Source organism: Alosa pseudoharengus, unplaced genomic scaffold (assembly GCF_046254945.1).
Source record: "Alosa pseudoharengus isolate Yale_2024_CS ecotype anadromous, Long Island Sound unplaced genomic scaffold, YU_APseudo_1.1 YU_APseudo_1.1_scf_4, whole genome shotgun sequence".
NCBI classification, from domain to species: Eukaryota; Metazoa; Chordata; class Actinopteri; order Clupeiformes; family Clupeidae; genus Alosa; species Alosa pseudoharengus.
In genome coordinates, this window is record NW_027468774.1 from 21,711,547 (window position 1) to 21,735,489 (window position 23,943).

The 23,943-nt window shown below is 42.5% G+C and overlaps 1 protein-coding gene across 2 annotated transcripts in view; it reads right to left on the bottom strand.

Moving 5' to 3' along the window:
- The window catches only part of usp43b (ubiquitin specific peptidase 43b), a 61,484-nt gene that overhangs the window by 16,566 nt on the left and 20,975 nt on the right, over positions 1–23,943 (bottom strand). For both annotated transcript variants that reach the window (XM_076265296.1, XM_076265297.1), the window contains exons 3-7: positions 20,596–20,699; positions 11,109–11,201; positions 8,671–8,806; positions 6,418–6,562; positions 913–1,078 (exon numbers count right to left, since the gene is read on the bottom strand). In XM_076265296.1, the coding sequence (XP_076121411.1) occupies positions 913–1,078; positions 6,418–6,562; positions 8,671–8,806; positions 11,109–11,201; positions 20,596–20,699 (644 nt within the window). The remainder of the gene's footprint in view (positions 1–912; positions 1,079–6,417; positions 6,563–8,670; positions 8,807–11,108; positions 11,202–20,595; positions 20,700–23,943) is intronic.

The window sequence follows — 23,943 nt, forward strand, 5'->3', positions numbered from 1 at the left end:
GAGGCAGTCTCTCTCCCGCCTGTTCTGGGTGGCTCATGTCGAACGCCTGGAATTCTCATCTTTCTCCTCTGAGATGAGCTTTTCACTCATGACTAATTCCTATCAGTAGTCTTGTCAGTCCTGGAATAGACATTTGGACCTTGCACTTAATACTTAAAAAAATTATAGAATTACTAAAAAAATCCACACATTTTACTCCCCATTTAGTAGATAAAACTACCATACCCTTGTGTTTTTCTGTGTGAAAATTTACACATCTGATTACACTTAAAGTACACTGCCACATATAGCACATTAAGGATGTGAGAACACTGTGAGAAGAGACATGGAAGCACTGCATCTTTAGGCATTCTGCAGTGTGCTTTTCCATTTTAACTACCTACATTATGTAACCCTAGGGAAATGTCAGACGTTTCTGCTCATGACCATCAATGAGATTACATTAGTTAACGTCTTTCACTGTAATGTGCCACTTCACCATAACCTCCTTAGTAACTCTACAGGAAAACTTAGGTGAAGATTGTTATCCTCACAGTCTTCCCGCTGGGCTTTAGCAACAGATCCTCTGTCGTCAGAGCCAAGGCATATGCCTGCTAACTGCCCTCTTGCTTTATGAGAGTGGAGAGAGTAATTAGGGCTAATTACTGGATTTAAGACATCAGACATCTTTATTCGCTGCAATTTATGTCCTTACTGCAGGGCTTCGGAGAACACTGATGAAGGATGAAAAGAGACTTAAAGGAATGTAACAAGTCAAATCCATATACAGAATAAAGGGCATTTGTTTTTCATTATGTAGCATGTATCTCTGTTATTCTTTTAAATCAATATGGAAATGCCTGTGTATAGGCTGCACCCTCTTCTTATTAATTGAAAGTCATGTATCAGAATGCCCTTGTAAGCTTTAGTCACCTGACAGTTTGTTGGCCCGACCCTGCCGCATTGCAGACCAGCAGTAGCACCTTCCCAGGGATGCCCTGGTTGAGGAACTCAGACGACAGCGCCCCCGAGGCAGGTAACCTCTGACCTTCGGGCCCTGAGGTGGAGTAGGGGGAGGAGGGGAGACTGTGGTGGTACCCTAGGACAGGGAAGAGAGAGAGAGAGAATGAGGGAGAAGGAGAGAGAGAGAATATCATGGGGATGACATATCTGAGAGCACACTGGGTTAAACTCTACTCCAATGGTGATGATATATGGGGCAATTTTTTGAGCAATGTTGCTGGGCAACCACATAACCAGTTCCAGGTGTTCAGATGACCACGATAACTTGATTTGATGATTAATGTTCTTCAGTTTTTTTTCCCGCTGAACATCAACAATCAATCAAAGAATGTGCCACAGCAATTCTCAGGAACATTGCCCAGAATTTTTTTTCAAAAAGTCTTGCATATCATCAGCCTATTACACCACAGAGCTGACACAAACGCACAGGAACATATCTAGAATGTGACTTGAGTCTCTCTCCTTTCGGACTTTTGCATGATTCTCCTGATCATATCATGGGCAGTTTGTGAGTTTTGGGAAACTGGCATGAGAAAACATGTGCGGAGAGATGAGCAAGAAGAGTAGGGATAAAGGGGGGAAAGCTTCTTCTTTAAGACCAGTCCAGAAGCGTGAGGGTGGGCAGCAGATGGAGATGAGTCCTGTGGACGAGCGAGCGGCAGACTCTCCCAGTGGGGCGTCTTGTCTGACTAGAGACTCGCGCTGGCAGACTGGCTGGTAGGGTGCCGGCCCTCTCTCACTCTCTCTCCGCTCTCTTCTTCATTTCCTTCTCCCTCCACCGTTCTGTCGTGACTAGACCAAACACCGGAACTCGTCTCGGCCCCAGACATCTCTGACGTCACCCGCAGCGAGCTCTGTCAAACAGGCCGGGAGGATTTAGAGGGGGCTGGGCGGCAGGGGAGCGGGGGCGACATGGAACGTGACACGGCCGCACCTCATTCCCTATGGGTGGGCACGGTGACAAATCACCCCCCTGGGATGCCAGACGGGGGGCAGGTGGTGGGCAAGAGATGGGCATGTATCGATCCCTCTGTGGCAGAGCTACTCCTCTCTCGGGCAAAGTCTCTCCGCTTCATTACACTCTGACGCCTGTGTCCCTGGCATCATTTATCACCACCAGCAGCCTGGTGTCAACAGCGCTCTGCTAACTTTCGACTGCCCAAACATTAGGACCTGCGGTTTCTACAATAATGTCTAGCACTGAGAGTGAAGGGCAGAGACTGACTTCAGAACAGCAGTACAGACAGGGTTGGTCTGGACTCTGAAGGTTGGCAATATACATCAGCACACAATGGACAGGGCTTGTTTTTACTTGGTGTTATATAGATATTATAACACATACAGAAGTATGTTGACAGCTTGATGTTATAGACATATTAGCATACACTGCACTGAATATGCATTTTTGTTGCATTAATCATCATCATCATGCAGAGCTGTCACTCAAATGCTTTGAAAATGAACCCTACTATTAAAATGAGCCCTTTTAGAGACATTCATAACTTTGAAGGGAAAAACACATGATAATGAGCCATAAAACATATTCATAAAGCAGCAGTAAAATAGCGTAAAGGTCACCTCATGGCTCGTATGTCTGATTGATGCTGTGGCAGAGAGGAGGAGGGCAGTTAAATCAAAAGAGGGGTTTTATTGGCAAACACCGGGACTGCAGGGTTTCCAGGCTTCTCTTGCCAAATGTCCTTCACGTCTCTTAAATTACAACCGGTTTCCTGACACAAAGCTGAAATCCAATCTTGAAAATGGGACAGGGAAAAGGCATCAAGATGACCCCATGCAGCCAATCTGTGTTATGTGCATTAAAGGGAAAACCCATGCATACATGCATCCTCAAGCGTCCACCTCCACATACAAACATCTCTTACACACACACACCTGATTCAATCTGTTATGTTATCTGTTGACCCTCATCGCTTTCGATAAATCACATCTATTTCCATGAGTGTTAATGAAAGACCACCAGGTAATCAATGGGATGGTGGGGGAGCTACTGTATCACTCTCCAGTATTACAAAGCTCTCTCACATCAATGTAACACAACAAAGCATGAACAAACCCATAAGACAAAGGGAATACTGTTCTTCCTCTATCTTTAATATAGAGTTTTAAGTTACATTTTAAAAAATTCTAATGAAACAGACTGGAGACCCAAAGATTGAACATGACGAAAACAAGTATGCCTCTTTCACTGGTCAATCAACACCACTTGCATAACAAACTCACTATCCTAACTAAAAAGATGTGTGTGTTAAATACGCAGCACCAAAAGCTTCCAAAACAAATGTGTTTGGTGGAAGACGATATTCTTCTTCTATAGGAACTAGGGCTCGGACAACGCGTCGACGTAATCGATGACGTTGACGCAAAAAATACGTCGACGCAAAATATGCGCGTCGATTCATCAAGCATAATGGGTGCCACCAAATATTTGTAATTTTACACCTTCAGTGTTTCTCATACGTTGACTAATCTGTGGTGGGGCGCCACAAAATCAAAACCGGCCTATTTAAATTAAAGATAAGATGAAATCCTTTCATTGAGCTGTGCTTTTTACGCACACATCCATTCCTTTCCCTGCCTGCTCTCTCTCATAACGAGCCCGCTGCCCCTCCTCTGTATGTGCATTTAAAAAAATTGTTGAAGGATTGTTGTTGCCACATGCCACATAGAAGCATTGCATAGAACACAGCGGGCTAAATTGCTATGAAATCCGCTTAGCCTCGTAACCATGCTGCGCAAATTTGTTCAAAAAGTTAACTCTGCTAAGGGCTTATCACAACATACACTGAGGGGACTAAACTAACTTAAGTTATGCAATCAAGCAGTATCTCAAAGCTAACGTTACATACTTACAGCTGCTTGTCAATTTCGTTACTCATGCAGGGCTCATTTTATTGTCTCTGACATTGAATGTTTGCAAAATCCCGATGTAAATGGAAAAGTGTTTTCCAAGACTCAAAAGTGCTTGTCCCAAGGAGTAGGCTACGAACCGTTATTTGAACTAACTACGTTATGAATTGCATCCACACATCAGCAGCCTTTCAACTGTGTTAGCTTAGTGCAAGGGTTCCCTCACGAACGTCTTAAAGTGACAGGCACTCAATTAGACCTATACACTACTGAACTTTATTGAATGCTACCTCTGACTAAGAATGCATTACTTTGCACTTGTATAGTCTTTTATTTTGGAATTTTAAAGGAACCGTATGTAGGATTGTGGCCAAAACTGGTACTACAATAACTTTCAAAATACTGTAGAGCGCTGTACACCTCAGATGTGGTAACTAGAGCAGAGCTGGCAACCCAGATGCCGAAACACTACTGACTTTGTGATTACTAGATAGGTGGAGGGTGGCGGTTCAGGCTAAAACACAAATATGTAAACATCAACATCAGTTGAGGGCTGCAACTTCACTTTTTTAAATGACGATATCCTGGCCGGACTACTGTTGTCAGTGATATAAGTATTTGAAATTAGCATGATTTCCTAATGTCTAGTGACAAATCAGGGCCATTTTATGATTAATTGAATTACATTTCTTACATACGGTTCCTTTAAGAGCAATAAACATATATTGCAATGTTAAGGAATTCATGTTTTTTCATTTAGATATGTAAATCAACATGTATAAATTGCTATTAGTCAATTAATGGGGAGATAATCGATAATCGAATCGAAATCGAATCGCACTGAAAAAATGAATCGTTAGATTAATCGATGCATCGAAAAAATAATCGCTAGATTAATCGTTTAAAAAATAATCGTCATTGGAATGGTTATATGACTTATTTTTTACTTATGTCTATGTGTTATATGTTAATATTATCAATTGCTGCTGTAACTCCATAATTTCCCTTTGGGTATAAATAAAATCTATCAATCTGTCAATTCATTAATCTATCAATTAATCAACCAAACAATCAATCAATTTATATCTATCTATCGATCTAGATACCAGACACCTATTAATATGGACACTAGCACTACATAAACATTAGCATAATGGGTAGGTTTACACATACATAATACAAGATTTAAACATATGATCTCTACTGGGGCAGGTGACTTTCAAACTTTAGGAGCAGGTAAACAACCTCTCACTCAGGTACTGTGTGTCTGTGTGCATCAGGCCAACTTGTCATGCGGTGATGCTGACATCAGCTCCCGAGGTCAAATACACATGACAAAACACAAACAGTGTAGCCCCTCCAGCTACTGGCAGTCTGCCTGACTGCAGCACCCCTTTTCCAGATATGCTAATAAAATCAAAATAAATTCACACAAAATCCTCCCCTGGCTACCCCCTGCTGTCGAATAGTTGATGTATTACATACATTATGTATAATAACTCCGGCGTCGTTGAAAATCAATTAATATAAGTGATGTTAGTGGGGGTCTCTGAAATACTCCCAGCTTTTAAATCCTCTGATTTCTCAGAAGGGGCAAGTAATTAAGGCCTATTAGTGGATTCAATAAAAAATATGTGTCACATTTTATTTATTTGAAATCTTCATCCATGCTCCATAGATGGTGATACATTTAGCTAAGGCAAATAATGTAATGGATTTAAAACTGAAGAATAAATGTGACTGAAAGATATCTGGTGGAGCAACAGACCATCCTTTGTTGAAGGAGATGCTTTCTTTCTATTGTCTTAAAAGAATTGGACATCACACTAGTGTCTACTCGGTCTGGAATGAAGCTTGATGCTAAAATACTCTTCTACATTCCTTGCGGCTGTATAATAACAACCCATTTAATATGCATGAATTTATGGCTACTTATATATAACAACTTACGGCTACTTGACTCTGTTCTATTTATATTTCCACATGCCCCCCAAATCTCTCTTCCTCTCTAAAAACATTCAGCTTCAAGAGCCATAGTCCAGCTCTACTGTGATGTCATATAGTGCCATACATAAGGTTTGTATAATTCGGTGCCAAATTCAACTGAAAAACATAATTTTTAAAACCACTGCATTGCGTGTGTGTGTGTGTGTGTGTAAAAGCACAGAGGCAATCATCAGGACCTCACAGGACAGGAGGAATCACATGAACCCTATCCAGCAACTGGGCCATAATACTGAGAGAGCTCAAGGGACGAGCTCCCAGTGGACTTAGCCTATCCTTAGACTTCTGACTTATCCTCAGTCTGAAAAAAAGCCATGCGTGACAAACAAGTCGGCCACACTTTCTTGACAGCCGATTCGAATAACACGTCTCAGTGGCACACTGTCACTGATCACTGTGGTGCAGTGATCACTAGTCAAATAAGGGCAGTGCTTTGTGTTACGATTACAGATTACAGAGACTTGCAGTAGTGCTTCTTCAGAAGTGAGTAGCATCATGTGAAGGTCCTGTGCCAAACTTGGCCGGGCAGGCCCATGTTCTGACCTGAGATTCGCGCGGAGCCTCCCCGGATGAACAGGGGGGAGGCCTGGAAGGCATAGATAATGTCGTTCTCAGCGACACTGGTCAGGTCATCCTCATCAAAGAAGGAGCGCTGAAAGCCAGTGGAGTAGATCTCAGCTAGGATCACCTGCAGAGGGATGCACAGGGAGGGAGAGAGAGAGAGAGACAGAGAGAGAAAGAGAGAGAGAGATCATAAGGGAAGTGATACCAGGCAAAAAGACAGGTAACTTGGGATAGATGGATACAGATAGACATAATAAGGGCCCGTCCCAATACCTCCCCTACCCCTAGATTTTTGCCCTAACCCTCGTTTTTGCGCGTGCACGTGTAGGGCTAGGGTGTCCCATTACTATAGGGAGCAAGGGGAAGTGCTATTTTGCCCTTAAAATCAACCCTCAAAACATAGCCAGGACCGATGCAGGCTTAAAACGAAGTGGGAGATGAAATTACCCTGGATACCGTGCGAGCTCAGCGAGCCGGCCAAATAAGCATATTAAAGCATATTAAAATTTCGGAATATGTTGGAATATGTTAGCTGGATGCACATCTGATGGACTGTTGAGTTTTGAACACTAATGTTAGAAAATATCTCACGAAGCTATTTGACGATGTTCATGATATCTGCTGAGTGCTTTGAGAGAGTCTGCCCATCAAATAACGTTATATATCTGATCTGGGTAGTTTCGTCAATATTTAAGGTGGGTGTTCTGGCGTTCACATGAACACGAATATCTTTGTTGATTAACTAGACGTAGATAAACCAGCACAGCCCACACAACAACGACCGCTGGAATGGGCATGTTCCTGAATGAAAATAGTAGCAGGCTACTACCGGTAGACACGTCGGCGCTGCGCGTGACGTAGGTGAGCACGTTCGCTACGCTAATTTGCATTTAGTGGTGTCCCAATTTATAGGGAAAGATCTTCACCTCCACTTCCCTTGTCGAGGGGGCTTTAATGTTGAGGGCAATCAAAACGAAGTGTAAGTTTTAAGGGGGGAGAAATGGGACGGGCCCTAAGATGCACAGTGAGATAAGGAGTGCTGGACTGGTAGATCACTGAAAGTGCTGTATGTGACACGTGAACGCTATGAGTGATATGTGATAGCACTGCTGTCCTCAGAGGTTTACCTGATGGCACTAAGTTAGTACTTATCATTGAAGTAGCAGTACCTGAACTTTAAAAACTAGCACAGGGAAAGAAAGAGAGAGCGAGAGAGAGAGAGAGAGAGAGAGAGAGAGGGAGAGAGAGAGAAAATCTATGCCACCAATGCTCTGTGGGACAATATGTTGGACCAAAAATACACATTGAAGCGAGGGAGGTGTTTCTAAAATAAGACCTCCTAATTTTTACACTTGCTAGAAGGTTCGCTACGCCTCGCAAGACATGGTATTTAATTTGTCTAACAAGAAGTCACAGGCCGTTGTCTGTGACCCCAATGACTTAACATCTTTTTCTGAAAGTCTAAAGCACTTCCTGAGGGTTGGAGTCCAATATTAAAGGAAATGGTGTACAGTAACATCCATGTTAGAGAAAATGCCATTGACTGGGGACAGTCACTTGGGACAGATTTCCTAGATAAATTTGAATTTGAATGCTATGCAGCCTACTATGTTTAATACACCATAGCAGTTCATGGGAATGTTTACCACCAAGGCATAGAATGCAATTAAATCTGTGTTCTTGTACCTTGCCATCCATCCATTTGTGGAATATTCAAATATGTTTGTGCACTACAGGCTGGGGCATAAAACACTACACAACAACATCTCACAATCATTATCTCACCCCCTTCTGTGCCCTACATACAGAACACCGCAGCAGGTGCTAATGCCGCAACAGTCCCATCTGGAGTTGCACTGCAGGACAAGTTGGGTTTCAGGTACGTGCTTTTGTGCTGCCAACTTGCTCTGGCAAGTTTTAAAGCACCGAGTTGCTTATTCTTCTCTTCCTGCAGTGGTGGAAAACTCTGGCTTAAGAAAGTAAAAGTCTTACCAATGTACGTGTTCTACCTGTGCACTTAACACTAATTAGCTGATGTCATTTCACTCAGTAGCAGATTTGTCGAGCTGGCTGACGTGATATGCTAATTAGAATCAGGTGGTTTAGTGAAGAGTTGGACTGCATATCTGGCAGAACATTCACTTTCTGAAACCCGAGTTTTCCACTTCTGTGCCTTGTGAGAGATGGTCTGGGAGCTGGGCTCAGAGAGTGCACGAGAGTGCTAAGAGGCACCTGGTCTGGAGAGATCTTCCCCTCGTCAGCCACCATCCTGCGCAGGCAGGCCAGGGAGCCGAACAGTGGCATGGCCAGCCCCACACGCAGGTACCGCTGGCCTTTAGTGCTGAACACCAGAGTCACATACACAGGCCTGAGCATGGGGGACCAACAGGAAAGAGATTAACATAACTAATAGTGACAACTTAATATATAGTCATGATAAAAAATTTAATTCAAGCTGATGATATGATGTTCAACGATTGCAACAGATGATGTGATGTTTGAAGATTGCAACACATGATGTGATGTTTGAAGATTGCAACATATTTCATGTCATTTTCTCATGTTTTGGGTGAAATGGTGACAGCATACAGACATCAAAGGCTTACTGCTGTTAGTTTATATGGGGGAGAAAAGAAAAGGTCATGAACTCTATCATTCATGCCACTCCTCGTAGTGGTTCAAGAGGGACATACGATTTTCATGAATAAATCAATATGTTTAGCATCAATAATAAATCATTAACTCACTTTTTTCATGCAACAGAAATAATGGAATCTATACTTTCATGCATCTTTAATAGCAGCGTGCCTGGATGCAAACCGTTCACCTCTGACATGTTCACTGACAGAGACTGGGAAACAGGAGGGTAATAGCCTTAGCTGGCAGTATAACCAGTTCTCATATAGACCTGAGAGTAAACTGTGTGACGGGTGAGGAGGCGGAAGTGCCTTGAATTAGAAATGGCTGCCCTTGGAATGACCTGATGATGTGCCACTACCATGTGATATGAACATGGTCTTTATTCTATAGGTGTGACAAGGGAGAGGGGAGGAGAAGAGAAGGAGAGAAAGAGAGAGAAAGAGAGAGAGAGAGGTAATATAGTGCTCTAGAGGAGAATACAGGTCCATCTGGCTGAGGGATTTCTCTTGTGATCAGTTGAGGCACAAAAGAGAGATGGTGCTGGGGTCTTTAGGTTGGTATGTAACTCAGTATTGGTATCCGTATTGGGATATAATAACTGCCCTCCTGAATCACATAAGGGCAGTGTTAACACAGAAGGGTTGCTATTGCTATAATGACTCTGGAGAAAAATAAGCCTCCCCGAAAAATCCAGGACATAACGGTGTGCAGCATTACACTGTGAGCTGACATGGGGATTCCAAATAAAGCTATTCCATGGCATGATGCAGTGTCAGTAGGCTACAGATTGGATTACAAAAATCTCTACACAATCACCACAGTTCTCCACTTAACCTTTTGCATTCCATTCTTGCAAACATTACTAAAGAAAAAAGAATCCGGTCATAATAGGTCCAGAATAGGCTGAATCACCATCTGTGAAGCCCATGCATATGCACTGTAATGTTTACATTCCCAATGAATAGCCTCCTGGTATATTTCATTGTATATCAAGAGGGTTAACTTTCCTTTTGGATCTAAATACACCAGAAATAGTGGGCTAACTTCAACAATTTAATATTTACCATAAAAAATGAAGCAAATACTCCAAATTCTATTTACATGGTAAGCAACAGTAATGGAAAAAATGGATAGGATAAGAAGTTTTTTGAAAACCCTTCTGGAAAACAAGGGAAGTCTGATAATGAAAAAACAGTGGAAGACCATTCAACAAAAAACAATAGTGGGGGGAGAGGAGGCAGAGGCACTGTAGTCCATGGCCATACACCATGGCCTGTGTGTCCATTTAGGGGCAATTTGAGTTCCTGCAGGGAGAATTGGTGTCTTGTGTGTGTGTGTGTGTGTGTGTGTGTGTGTGTGTGTGTGTGTGTGTGTGTGTGAGGGGGTTGCTGGTGCAAGGCCCACCCTAGTACGGACACGAGCAAGTGGGTGGAGACAGATGCACATCCCTCAGCCAAGAATCCACAGGGGTGGTGGGAGACGGAGGCACTAAATCACTACCTCGCCCCTCTAATCTCGGAGGCAGCCTGGAACAATGCTAATGTGCAGCGCTGAGCACTCATGTACAAGCAGCATGCCCCCGGCCTCGTGTTTCAGAGCGTTCAACAGGAAGGGTTCGACTGCGTGCGTGACCCACCTCCACGGTCAGTGTTGGAGCCCCTGGCATTGTCCCGTCCACACAAAGAGACATGACTGGGTGTGACTGGGTGCGCTACAGAGCTTTCCCCTCAGCTGAAGTGAACCCGAGGGAGGCCGTGGCATTAGATTGTAACATTGTCTCATTGAGTCTGAGGTGGGGTTTCCACTTTGTGTCGGAACAGAAGCATATGGGTTTGATTGTTTTTGCAGTTTGCTGGAGATCTCTATCCTTCTCCCTTGAGAGGCCTGCGGCCACTGAGTAATATATCTCTATTGTTTAGTCAGCTGTTAAGCTTGTGCAGGTACACATGTCACCGTAAATGGAAACACTTTGTAAATCTTTTGTCATGTTGCCTGTAAACTGCTCTTGAGGGGTCAAAGAGGTCACTCACCTGGTCTGTCGTAGTGGGATGGGAAGTGAGATGCAGAGGAAAGGGTCAAAGGTGTTGCTCTGTTTAAGGCAATGAGGGCATGTCAGCGACGACCTTTGGAAAATGGGAATATAAAAACAAAAGCAGAAGGTGAACAACTAAAGAATGAGGCATAATCTACCCTGCCTCTAACCCAGTTAACTATGGGAAACAATCGCCTGCCAGTTTCCAATTTCTTACATCATGCTGTCTGTATGGATGGGTTGTGCTGGATGTGGTTCACTGGGTATTCCTCTAAGCCAATTTCCTGATTTACACTCTAATCCCAGGTTAGCGAAAGGGAGGGAAAGTCTGTTTCATTTAAAGACAAAGAGTGTAGGAGAAAGCCCTGGAGAGCTTTAAGTTTCAGTGGTCAAATGGGCATTCTCAGCTTCTTAGCTTTGCACTTTTTATATACAATGGCCTTTAAAAAGCAGATAAATTCTCTGCCAAGGAGTGGAGAGGACAGGAACGTCCATTCATCATTCAGAATGGCTTGGCCATGCACATTCTGACAGCTAGGCTGCCCCATGTTACATGGCTGAGATCTGCAATGTGCCGGAATATATTTCACTCATATCTGTTTCTTCTCCCAGAGGCTTTGGAACATGAACACCTACTAGACTAGCTAACAGTGCACACGTGCTCACAAAGGCAGATTTTCTATAGTAAGGCATTACCAATTACCAGTGACCAATGTTTAGTTGTCTCCTCTCCACATAAATCCTGTTTGAAAAAGATGTACTGAAAAATGCAAAAGATACGCTGAAAAACGCATGTCACACACATCATACAGCCACCGCTACACTAGTCCTTCTATCTGCCCCCCAAGGCAGACTTTCTATAGTGAGGTGCTCAATGCTACCAATGGCTTTTTTTTTTTCTTTTTAATTAAGAAAACAGAAAAGCCTGGGTGTCTCTCCTTCATACATACTATTCATGGGTTTCATCAGGTCCCTTTCCACAGGTGTATAAAATCAAGCACCTTGATTATCAATGCAGACTGCATGGTGCTTGATTAATACACCTGTGGAAAGGGACCTGATGAAACCCATCAATATATATATACAGCGGGGAAAATAAGTATTGAACACGTCAACATTTTTTTTCAGTAAGTGTACTTCCAGTGAGGCTATTTGCATGAAATTTTCACCAGACATTAGTATTAATTTAGGTAATCCACACATAAAAAAATCCAAACATTAATGTCCATAAGTAGAGTTATGAGTAAAAAAGTGGAATGCCACAGGTAAAAAGTACTGAACACGCCTACTGAAATTTCTTAAATACTTTGTGGAAAAGCCATTATTTGTAATGAGAGCTTCAACACATTTCCTGTATGACTAAACTAATCAGTTGCAGTATTCAGGTGTGATTTTGGCCCATTCTTTTAAACAGATAGTCTTTTAATATTGAAGATTTCAGAGGTCCCTCTTGTAAATCCTGATCTTTAGGTAACTTCCAAAATTGTTCAATTGGATTAAAGTCAGGGCCTTGATTTCCTTTCTCTGAAACCAATTGAGAGTTTCCTTTGCTGAATGCTTTGGATCATTGTCCTGCTGGAAGGTCTAGGCACGTCTCATACTCATCGTCCTGGTGGATGGCCCAGGAAAAATCGCTCCTTCAACCGTGTCAAACTCAAGTCTGCCAGTACTATGAGATGAAAAACAGCCCCACACCTTGATGCCTCCACCTCCAAAACTCATTGTTGGTATGGTATTTTTAGGGTGATGCACAGTGCCATTTCTCCTCCAAATATGGTGTGTAGTATGACATCCAAAAAGTTTAAATTTTCTCTCGCCTGACCAGAATACATTCTCTCAGTATTTAATAGGCTTGTTCAAATGTTGTGTAGCAAACTTTCAATGAGTTTCGACATGTTTTTCTTCAGTAATAGTCATGCGGGGTGAGCGTGCATAGAGGCCATGGCGGTGGAGTGCATTACCTATGATTTTCTCTGTAACAATTGAACCTGCTGACTCCAAGTCTTTCTGGAGCTTTCTCCAAGTGGTCCTTGGCTCTTCTGACTTCTGACTATCCTTCTGACTTCCTGGTCAGAAATCTTGTGAGGAGATCTTGTGCATGGCCGATTGATGATGCAGTGATGTTCCTTCCACTTGCAGATAATGGCTCCAATACTGCTTACTGGATGATTCTTAAGTTTTGAAATGCATCTGTAACCAGTTCCATTGATATGTTTTGCAACAATAATGTTGCAAAGGTCTTGGAAGAGCTCTTTGCTTTTACCCATTATGAAATGTTTCTTGTGTGACACCTTGGTAATAAAAAAAACCTTTGTATAGCTCATTAATATGTACTAATCCAATTTATATTAATTTGCACAGATATGAGGGATAACTAGATGTACCGCAGAGCGGTACAAAATATGACCGCCGCCCAGTCCAGCACATGTTTTCCACAAAAATAAGTCACGCTGAAAGGCATATATGATTCTAACTGTCTCACTGAATTACATTATGCACACTCAATTCTCACTGGTATCTGCTAGACAAGTACCAAAACATGATTAGTTCATAGATTTCACATGTAATATACATTTTATACAACCCCACCCCCATCTTGCCTGTTCATAATTCTGAGAAATTCTATAATTGTGTGCATGTGTGTGTGTACATGTTTATGTTTATGTGTGTGTGGGTGTGTGTGTGTGCGTGCATGTGTGTGTTTGCCTGTTTATGTGCCTGTGTGTGTGCATGTGCATGCATGCGTATATGTCTACTGTGTGAGTATGTGTCATACGTAGGATTACTGTGAATGTATGTGTGTGTATCTGTTTATGCACATGTGTGCATATGGAATGGGTTTACATGACCCCTGGAGGCAAACACACAAAAAAATGGGTCATCCTAGGCCCTACGGTTCTCAAGATATTCACAGAAAACTGTGTCTGCCCTACCCTCCTTTCAGGGGGTCCAGTCCAGCGGGGGGGGGCTACAGATCAAAACGAAAAGCGATGGTTCCATGCTATCCATGTGGGGTTACATGCCCACCAAGTTTCGTGTACCCCGGTCTTTCAGTGTCCCGGGAATCCTTGTTGGTGTACGGTCACTAAATGTACACATAAATTATTTTATTGTAAGGCCCCCCCATGAACGAAAGTCCACGAAACTTAGCATGCATTCGGAGGGTGTCATAATGATCCTACACTTTCAATTTCGTGCAGTTTTGACCATGTCAGCCAGAGATATTGTGATGAAAACACCTAATGTTTTGCTTTTTAATTTTTAACTAGGCGGCGCTATACATGAAATAAGTGGTAATGGGATAGGTTGACATGCCCCCTTAAGACCAACATACAAAAAAAAAGGTGGACCTCCTAGGCCCTACGGTTCTCGAGATATTCACAGAAAACTGTCTCCGGCCACCTACAGGCCAGTTGGTGTATAGTAACATAAATGAATTTATTGTGTGGCTCCCTATGAACGGAATTCCACGAAACTTGACGTGCATTCAGAGGGTGTCATAATGATCCTACACTTTCAATTTCGTGCAGTTTTGACTATGTTAGGTCACAGATACCTGCGATTACAACACCTCATTTTAACTTTTTTGTGTTTAACTAGGCGGTGCTATACATGAAATGAGTGGTTATGGAATGGGTTGACATGGCCCTTTGAGATCAACATACAAAAAAAAAAATGGCCCTCCTAAACCCTACGGTTCTCGAGATATTCACAGAAAACTGTGTCTGCCCTACCCTCCTTTCGGGGGGTCCAGTCCAGCGGGGGGGCTACAGATCAAAACGAAAACAGGAGGTTCCATGCTATCTATGTGGGGTTACATGCCCACCAAGTTTCGTGTACCCCGGTCTTACAGTGTCCCGGGAATCCTTGACGGAAATTTGGACATGCGAAAAAAAAAAAATATATATAATTACTCTCTAACTACGTATAGATTCCAGCTCGTTCCTGGCCATTCCTTGCCTTTGTGTACTGCTTTTTCTTAGCGTGTTCAATACTTTTTTCCTGTGCCATTCCACTTTTTTACTCATAACTCTACTTATGGACATTAATGTTTGGATTTTTTTTATGTGTGGATTACCTAGGTTAATACTAATGTCTGGTGAAAATTTCATGCAAATAGCCTCACTGGAAGTACATTTACTGAAAAAAAATGTTGACGTGTTCAATACTTATTTTCCCCGCTGTATATATATTTAGATGTCCGAAATTTTAGCACACTCTTATTCACATTCTTTTCTGAGAGCCGAGAATGAATTGAAGCCAACAACAGCTTGCAGTCCAATTTACATTCAAGACCAAATGGGCATTATCAGCATGTTAGCACAATAATATCTGACAGCAACAACACACATCTGCCAGAACAGCCAAATGACTCACGGTCTGGGCAATCAACAATGAACTGTACAGATGGTGCACAAGTGCAACAGTGAAAGCCCATGCTATACATGACAACTTCCACTGGCCCAAAGCTTTGACAGATGGACTGGTTTTCAAAAAAGCATAAGGTGTACCAGGCTCACACTTAATATCAAATACATTTGGGTTGGTTAGCTAGAGCAGAGGTTCTCAATCTTCAAAAGGCACACCAAAGATCAAACCAAAACGCCAAAACACTATTATTATAAAACCGACCAGTAGGCACAGCTGAAGTGCCCTTGAGCAAGGCACCTAACCCCTCACTGCTCCCCGAGCGCCGCTGTTGTTGGATTAGTGTGTGCTTCCCCTCACTGTGTGTTCACTGTGTGAATGAGTGTGTTTCACTAATTCACGGATTGGGATAAATGCAGAGACCAAATTTCCCTCACGGGATCAAAAGAGTATATATACTTATACTTATACATGATGTTGATTGAGCTTTTTAATCAAAAAGCTGTGTCACTGATGCATTTCAAAATAGCTCTATACCCTATTTCATGAACCTATATAAAAAGCACATATATAAAAAGGCCCACCTCATATTGGCTCACGGCACACCGGTCGAGAACCACAGTGCTAGAGAACATAATCATGTTTGAGATACTAATGATAAGGTGTTAACGGAGCGTGTGAACATATTATTGGAAGTCAAACAAACCTTATCACATGCACTTACATTTGTAACTGTGACCTAATCATTTTAACATGCACTTACATTTATAACTGTGACCTAATAATTTCATTCTTTCTCCCATTGTGATAATATCAATGATGGAAGAAGGACAGGTTATGAAATGATCAGAAAACACGCTAAACACGCTAATAAGAACAACGACACACCAATGGAGAGATAATCTAAGGTAATTCTGGTATTCCTCCATTCATTCATTAAGATGTAGCAAGGCACCTGCAGCTCTCAGCCAATGACTGCATTCCCTGGAGAATGGTTACCCCACCTGGAAAACAGCACTGACCCTGTAGGTCAAGAAGGATCACCTTGAGGAGATGACCCTCCCCAAATGCTACAAAAAACAGACATGCTGACTGCACAGAGAGCTAGTACTGAGATGGCAGGGCTCTCCAGGGTATCACTATCAGGTAACACAGTGCTCAGTATCTGACGGCATTTTGCCTGGCAATAGATTCCTGCCACAGTTAATGAGAAAAGCCCTGAAGAGTACACACTGCTTCACTGTCAAATGGATGAAAATATGATGAACTCAACTACAGACCATAGACTGTAAAAAATACACACAATAAAGAAGATATTGCAAAATAGTAGAGATAACAGAGGAGGTACAGATATAATGATAGAGATTTAAAAAATCTGTACAGCTGTATAACATTTCAATGCTTCTAGAAGAGGTAGAAGAGAGGGATCTGGTAAAATAAATAAATAAATAAAATACAGGGTTTTCAACATAATTCCCTTAGAATAAGGGAAAAGCAACCAGATGGCAACTCAAGAACTGAACATACTTTTGAAGCAAGATGAGTACAAGTGGCAGAGACAGTGCCTCCCTTCAAAGTCTTTTTTTGCCAGAAAAATCCTAAGCATTTCTCCTTAGAAACACGGTTTCATACCATGTCAGAATCTGAAAATGTAACGACTGAGAAAAGGTACTTTCATTCGTGGTTACATAGTCGTTATGTAACCTGATTGGTTGTACTTTAAGGAGTATAGCCTGAGCTCAAGAAGTTGGCATGCTGACAGTCGAGACGGAGCCATTATACGGATGATTCTTTGTCCTGTCAGCTGTGGTCAGCAGCACACTGTGGTTGATGACCTGGAGTAGAGCCTGCGCTCAGCACTCCACTCCTGGAGGGCCAACAGGACTGAGAAACTGCAACTCCGTCAGTCTGAGCAGGGGATGAATTTAATGAGATACTTTGGAAATGTCTTTATGCTTCTGTCTGAACACACACTAGTGGCGACATATGTGAACAACCCATTTTCATGTCCACATGCTGTAATGTCAGCTCGCCCTCCTCACAAAACTCCTGAAAAACAAGGAAATGGAAATGTGATTCTGCAATCACAACATGCAAAGCGGGGACCATTGTGCAGGCAGTGCGGAAGGGGAGAAAGAGAGAGGAAGATAGAGAGAGAGAGACAGACATTAAGATTCTGGGCAGGAAGGGTCCCCTGACAGCAGAACCATGAATCACACGCTTTCCCACAACATCTTAGCTCACCACTGGTGCGGTGACTGGGCCTTTTCAACAGCACTCTCGCACCCGAGTATCGGGGATCACGGAAGACTACATAAAAACTGTGGTACACAGTCTCAGGCACATTTTAAATAGTGTCTCTAGGCCTACAAACAACACCAACAATCCTACACCATACTAAATATGTAATGAGGAATGTGTTGAACACAACTTTAAAATACGAGAAGCCTGGTACTCTTTTTTTATTGATCTCAATAGAAGTAAAAACTAATCTCACCGCTGAGAGAAATCATTTAAATTCAGGTTGTCAAATGCTGAATCCAGAGAGAGTCTAACGCAGCCTAAAGGGAAAGACAATAAGCTCTGGCAGCCTAGACTGCTACCTAAACAGGCATAAAGAACAAATAATTTGTCTGCTGTTTGGGAGGCAATTAGCTGGGCTTGTTTGATGTATTTCTGGCAAGATGCTCAGCTGCCAATGTCTGAACGACCTCAGCAGATGGGGCAACATATCTGCAGTTGGAAAACCACTTCACAACTTGGGAAGTGCCGTGGTTAGAGAATGTTATCTACATGCATGAATACGGTAACTGCTGGAGACAAGAAACCGGCCAGAGATTTGATCACAGACATTTACAAACAGCTGTTTGTAGACACTGAGAAGGACAGGTAACTTCAGAGGACATGTGCATTGCAGTTCAGCATTTTGCTTGGTCATGTTTTCCCCTTGCAAAATGTACATTCAGACCATATGCTCTATTCATGTTTTTCTTTTTTTTTTCAATCAGAAAACACACTTTTTGCCCTCACTGAATAAAGCATATTGTCAACAATGCTGACAGAATGCAAACAAAAAACCCTGTAGATGAACACTTTTCTACAGCGAGGACATTTATCAGAACAAAAATGCTCAATTATGTCTTTGAACAAGGATGTGAGGTATGAACTGTAGTCCAGCTGTCAGATGTCTCCATTTTGGGTGCCACCAGGAAGTACTTCAGTCTCTGGCTCCGTCGTTCAGTTTGCCATTGGCAGGGGGCTGAGTTTTAGCAAGCTTCAGAGCTTAATAGCGTCACATGCTGAAAGGAACCACAGCAGGCAAAAGATTCCCTTTATCTCATTTGGAGGGACCCAGGCCTAACATACATTGGGTCTGAGCAGGAACACAAAGCTAGCAGTTTGCCCAAGCAACATGCACACTGGACACTGTTCCAAATGCAAATTAGAGGGTGGGGGGTGGCTTCATTCCTGTTCTGAAAATACCTTCCTATTTACTCTAGGGTTTTTTTTTCATTCCAAGCTCATATTTTTCTCCCACTCTAACTGGGAAAACCTTTTCAATTGAAAAAAAAATCACTGCATATTTAAAAATTATTTAAATAATTTCAGGTGAACTTCACCAGGCATCTCTCTGCTCCATCTTTGAGTGTTTTAATGCAGTGAGCTACATTTCCTGCAATTTCCTTACAGAGCGCTCACTTATGGCTAGTGAATGCTTAGTACTGTAGCAGAAATGTGTGAACATTGTCAGCCTCAGTGAAAGTGAAAGCACCTTAGATTGTGTACTCTTATGATTGATGTTCCTGGGAGATTATTACTCATGAGGCAGTGGAAAACTGATGAAGCCACATGCGAATTGTAATCTCAGGGGGCCGCCGCACACAGGACCAAATACGCTGTCTCAGCTCTCGCTGAGGTGTCATATTATGCAATTAAAATCTGATTGAACTGATGAAAGTCACTGTTAAGGCAATGCCAATTTTAGACACATTTAAATGAGGGGGGTGGGGGCTTTCAGAGATTAGCCTGAGTCATTTGAATCGGGACTTTATTATCTCATGCAGAGAAGCTGGACGGCTCTACTGTACCTCTGTATGCTGGGATATCCTCAAAGGGGACTGAACTGTCAGTTAAGGATAAACTGAAGAGATACCACCTCAACAATAACGGTTGGGCTATTCAGTACCAGCATGACTTAAGGTGGAACAAGAATAAGCAACTGGATGAGAAGTTTAATAAAGATCACACCAGGGTACCTTTAGCTACGTTCTACCCTGAACAGTTACCAGTGGTCATCATTCTTCACCCTTTGCTCTGACCATTAGCTTGTTAAGACAAGGCCCAGCTCCTGAAAGGAACAGTATCAACTTCACTTTATTTTAACTATTTCAAGGAAAGTACTGCCCCTTGGTCCTCCACCACAAAAACAGCAGCAGTTCAATATAAGAGAGAAAGCTGTTTCCATATGACCAGGTTATGAGCTTATGAATAAACATGCCATTTTTCAGCATTCAAGAAAATCACCAATGGTTAATTGCTTTTTTCATGTTATCTCCAGAAACATGACATCACAAGGGAGGCAACAGGGGAAATGCCAACTTTGATTGACAAAGACAGCCTCATGGGAGAGGGGCTTACTGTGTCAGTACTGATGAATACACATAATTAACTTTTCAGCGCCACACAGGAATGGCTGGCACATTATGCCATCAATTAAGCTAAAATCACTGGTCACAGGAAACCTGCGACCTTCTGTGTCTATCGTCAAGAGCCGACTCCAAGCCAGAGGTGCGTTATCCATCTTAAGAAAGCTAATAGCGTAGGACATGTTAACAGTCAGAAGGACAGGTCAGGGGCCGAGAGAAACAGATCCAATGTACTGAATGACCCCTCACTTACCATTAAGACACTAGACATGTGATCTGATGTAGATTAAGACTTAGACATGTAATGTGATCTAGGCCTATCATTGGTGACATGCACACTTTTTTTCAAGCCCACGCTTCATTTAAAGGTTCAGAAAAACCAAAGAAGATGTAAAATAGCTGAGCTATACCTCTCTCTGAAGACTGGATTAGTATCAACATACAAAAACTTTGTATGTGCCTGGAACTCACTTGTACTGTGCCTGGAAGTGTTCCTGCACAAAGCTGTGGCGCTCTCCAGGCTGCTGAGGGACCAGTGTATCCCCTGTCAGCGCCCCCTCTGGTCCTGCCAGGCCCTGCAACAACAGACACACACATCAGTGAAACACCTCCAAAACACTCAAAGCCATTTCTATAGACACATTAGAGTTGACAGAGACATTCTGTCCCCTTCACAACCCAAGCATAATGTCAGTATTAACAACTGGCTGAATGTGAATCCTATGAGGCTGTTATAGAGTATAGGCATGCACTATGACAAAGATGGTCCAGACCATTACTCAGGTTTCTGTGGCCAAGGCTGCAGGCTAAACTGACCTTTCTATTCCACTCTGTCCTTGGTAAATATGAGGGTGTATCTGTGTTATATTATAGCACTACATCCTGCAAGTACTCTTATAATTGCTCAACCAGTAATGGCACCAGAGACTTACAGGCTGCACCACTGAAACAATTCACTTAAATTATGTCTAGACAGGCCATGGAAACAGACTAAAGTGCTGCGACATAGAAACTGACCACAGCCATATCTCAAGGTCAAAAAACAAGTGTGATGACGAAGGTACACCACAGGGGTGACTCACAAAGGACACCAATGCTGCACATTCCCGTGGCCATCAATTTTCTCTGGACACGTGTAATCACCAAAGCCAGGGACACCAGGACACAAACAACAACTTCCATACAATAGCTCTCTCAGTGTCCTTCTCCTATCAGTCAACCATGCCCTCAGGTTAATCATGTACCCTAATAGCTAATATCAACAAAGAGCAACTTCACACAATTTCCTTTTCTTTTAGTAAGCCAGACGCACAAAGATCACCAGCAACAGTCTTCAGGCAAAACACACAACAGCAAGTGCTGGATGGCAGTAGCCAGACACAGATGCAGACAAAACAAACAACCAAAATAGATCCGTGGTTACTGGTGTGTCTTGGAACACTGATGTTAATAACTGCCATTATACATGAGAGCATTACTAGTTACCATCGCAAACATATTCAAGCCTACTTTTTCTCCCTAAATGTTACAACACATACAATTCCACAAAACAGTGCAGCATACCTCCATCAACCCTTTACACCACCCCTCTGTAAAACTCTGTAAGTGGGACTAATTATCCAACACATGCAATCAAAACTAACCTACGTTCGCAGTAAGAAAGTAATTAATATGTATGGTGTATTCATCATGCACTGGTTACAATAATATAATTCATACGCAGGATTACGCGCACACATGCAAAGGCGGACTGTGCAACTTCCCTTTAAATACAACACTAGTGATTAACAGAATGTAGACTTTATTGCTAGGGATTAAATCAAGTTAATTACATATCGATTTCTAATGTGCAGAAAGGTACCAACAGAAATTGTATACTAAATCAGCACATTTTATGTTCCACTGAGAGGGTTCCAATGCACAATGCAGACATGAATAAAGGAACTACAGTATAATTACAAGAACAAGGGAATATGACATGACATTTATTGGTACATGTACATTTGAAAAATTGATCAGTGATTTGGGCACATATGCCAGCATATTTATTATTCTTGACTTTATTGAGTAGACACAGCGTGAAACTGATAAGCGTGAAACTGATAAAGAATATATTTTTGGCAAACTGTGGCTGTTCAAAGTGAGCATCCATTTTCATCAAGGCCGCAGATTTTAGCTGACAGCACATAAAATACATGATCGACCCTTGAACCCTAGTTGGAATAGGATTCCTAGTCATGCCTGTGTCACCGTGTTCACACTGAACATTGCTACACACGTTACAGGATGTTCTTCCTTCGTCTACCGTTGCTGCTGCTCTCCCCGACTGCAGTTCCCAGGCTGGCTGCTGAGGCATGACCTCTCCTCCAGAGCGCCAGTAAAATTAAGGTTTTCGGTTTCCACGGAGAAAGGGAAGAAAAGTGAGAGTGGTCTCCAAAATGACAGGAATGCTGCGCTCCTGCTCTGATTGGGCGAGAGGCTGCCTCCTGTACAGATGCCTGGTTGGGAGCACGGGAGCCGGAGTGGGACCGAAACATAACCCTCTCCACACACAGCACAAGGGTCTAAGCAGGAGAAGAGAATGCCTTCACTTTCTTTGTCTTTTCTTCACGCTCTACCCAATTTTCACTCTCACATTTCTACCTCCCCCTTTTACCATCTTCTAGAATTGTCCATACCTGTTCCTTTCTCCTTCTCTAAGTCTTACATGTTTCATAATGAGAGGTTTGAATTTCATGTAGGTTCTTTTTTTTGCACACGTAGCTTTGCACAAAGGTTGTGTTTGTGAGAGAACACATTATTTCGCTCACAGAAGCTGTGAATCAAACGCAGGGAGAATCTGAGTGCTAGCAAACAAATGTAATAACTGTGTTGTTGGCTGTGTGGTCTGCAGAGGCTACCATTAGTCTGTTCAGTCTGGAGGAGGGACCAGAGCTACAGAGAGGAGACATTCTTCTGTTATCTCCTGTGTCCTGTGGTGGTCAGAGAACTGTATGACCGTTACACTTATGAACAGCTTATCACCTGTCAAAATTCCTGGTCAGACTGAGCTAAATCAGCCTGGTAGTCTGAATGTCCTCCAGCTCATGGGTAACTTCATGAAACATATAACTAAGATACTGTCAATGGTGCTCCCTTGCAAGGTTAGGTTATGGGTAAGGGGTGGGGTGAGGCTCAAAATGCCGTGGCTACATAAAGACGTGCTCATGCTCAGTGTGTAAACATAATACTAGCTCTGGGAGGAAAGACGAAAAATAAACCACGTTTCACATCTTTTGGAGATAAAGCTTGGATAAAACAGGACCACATATAGTGTGGAACTGCTTTAGTGCTAGCACTGCGACCTGGATTCTTGAGTTTATTTATAGATCCTACTTAAGAGGCGGCAACTTAAAAAAAGGAACACTGATATATTTAGACACACAGGTCAATTTAGTGATACCATAACTGAAGTCAGTAAGTGTGTGTGGCTCTCTTCCTTTCTGTTTGGTGCAAGCTGAATTTTTCACCCACCAGCCAACTTGTCAAAGTAAAGCAGAATTAAAAAAGACTAAACCAATAGAAAACAAGTGTTGGCTTTGTGATAAAACCTTTCCTGTGTTTAACGTTGGATATCGTAAGTAGAGAGAGATAAATCGAGATAGACATGCTAATAACAGGAAAGTGGCCAAACAAGTCTCTCTACTCCACTTGACAACAAAAGCATCCCTGTTGCCTTGCAAATCCTCAAATCTAATCAAGCCCTGTGATGTTCCCACCTCCAGTCTCTGTGATGTCTGTCTGCACTCCGGAATAATGCCTCCGAGAGTTGGGCAGACA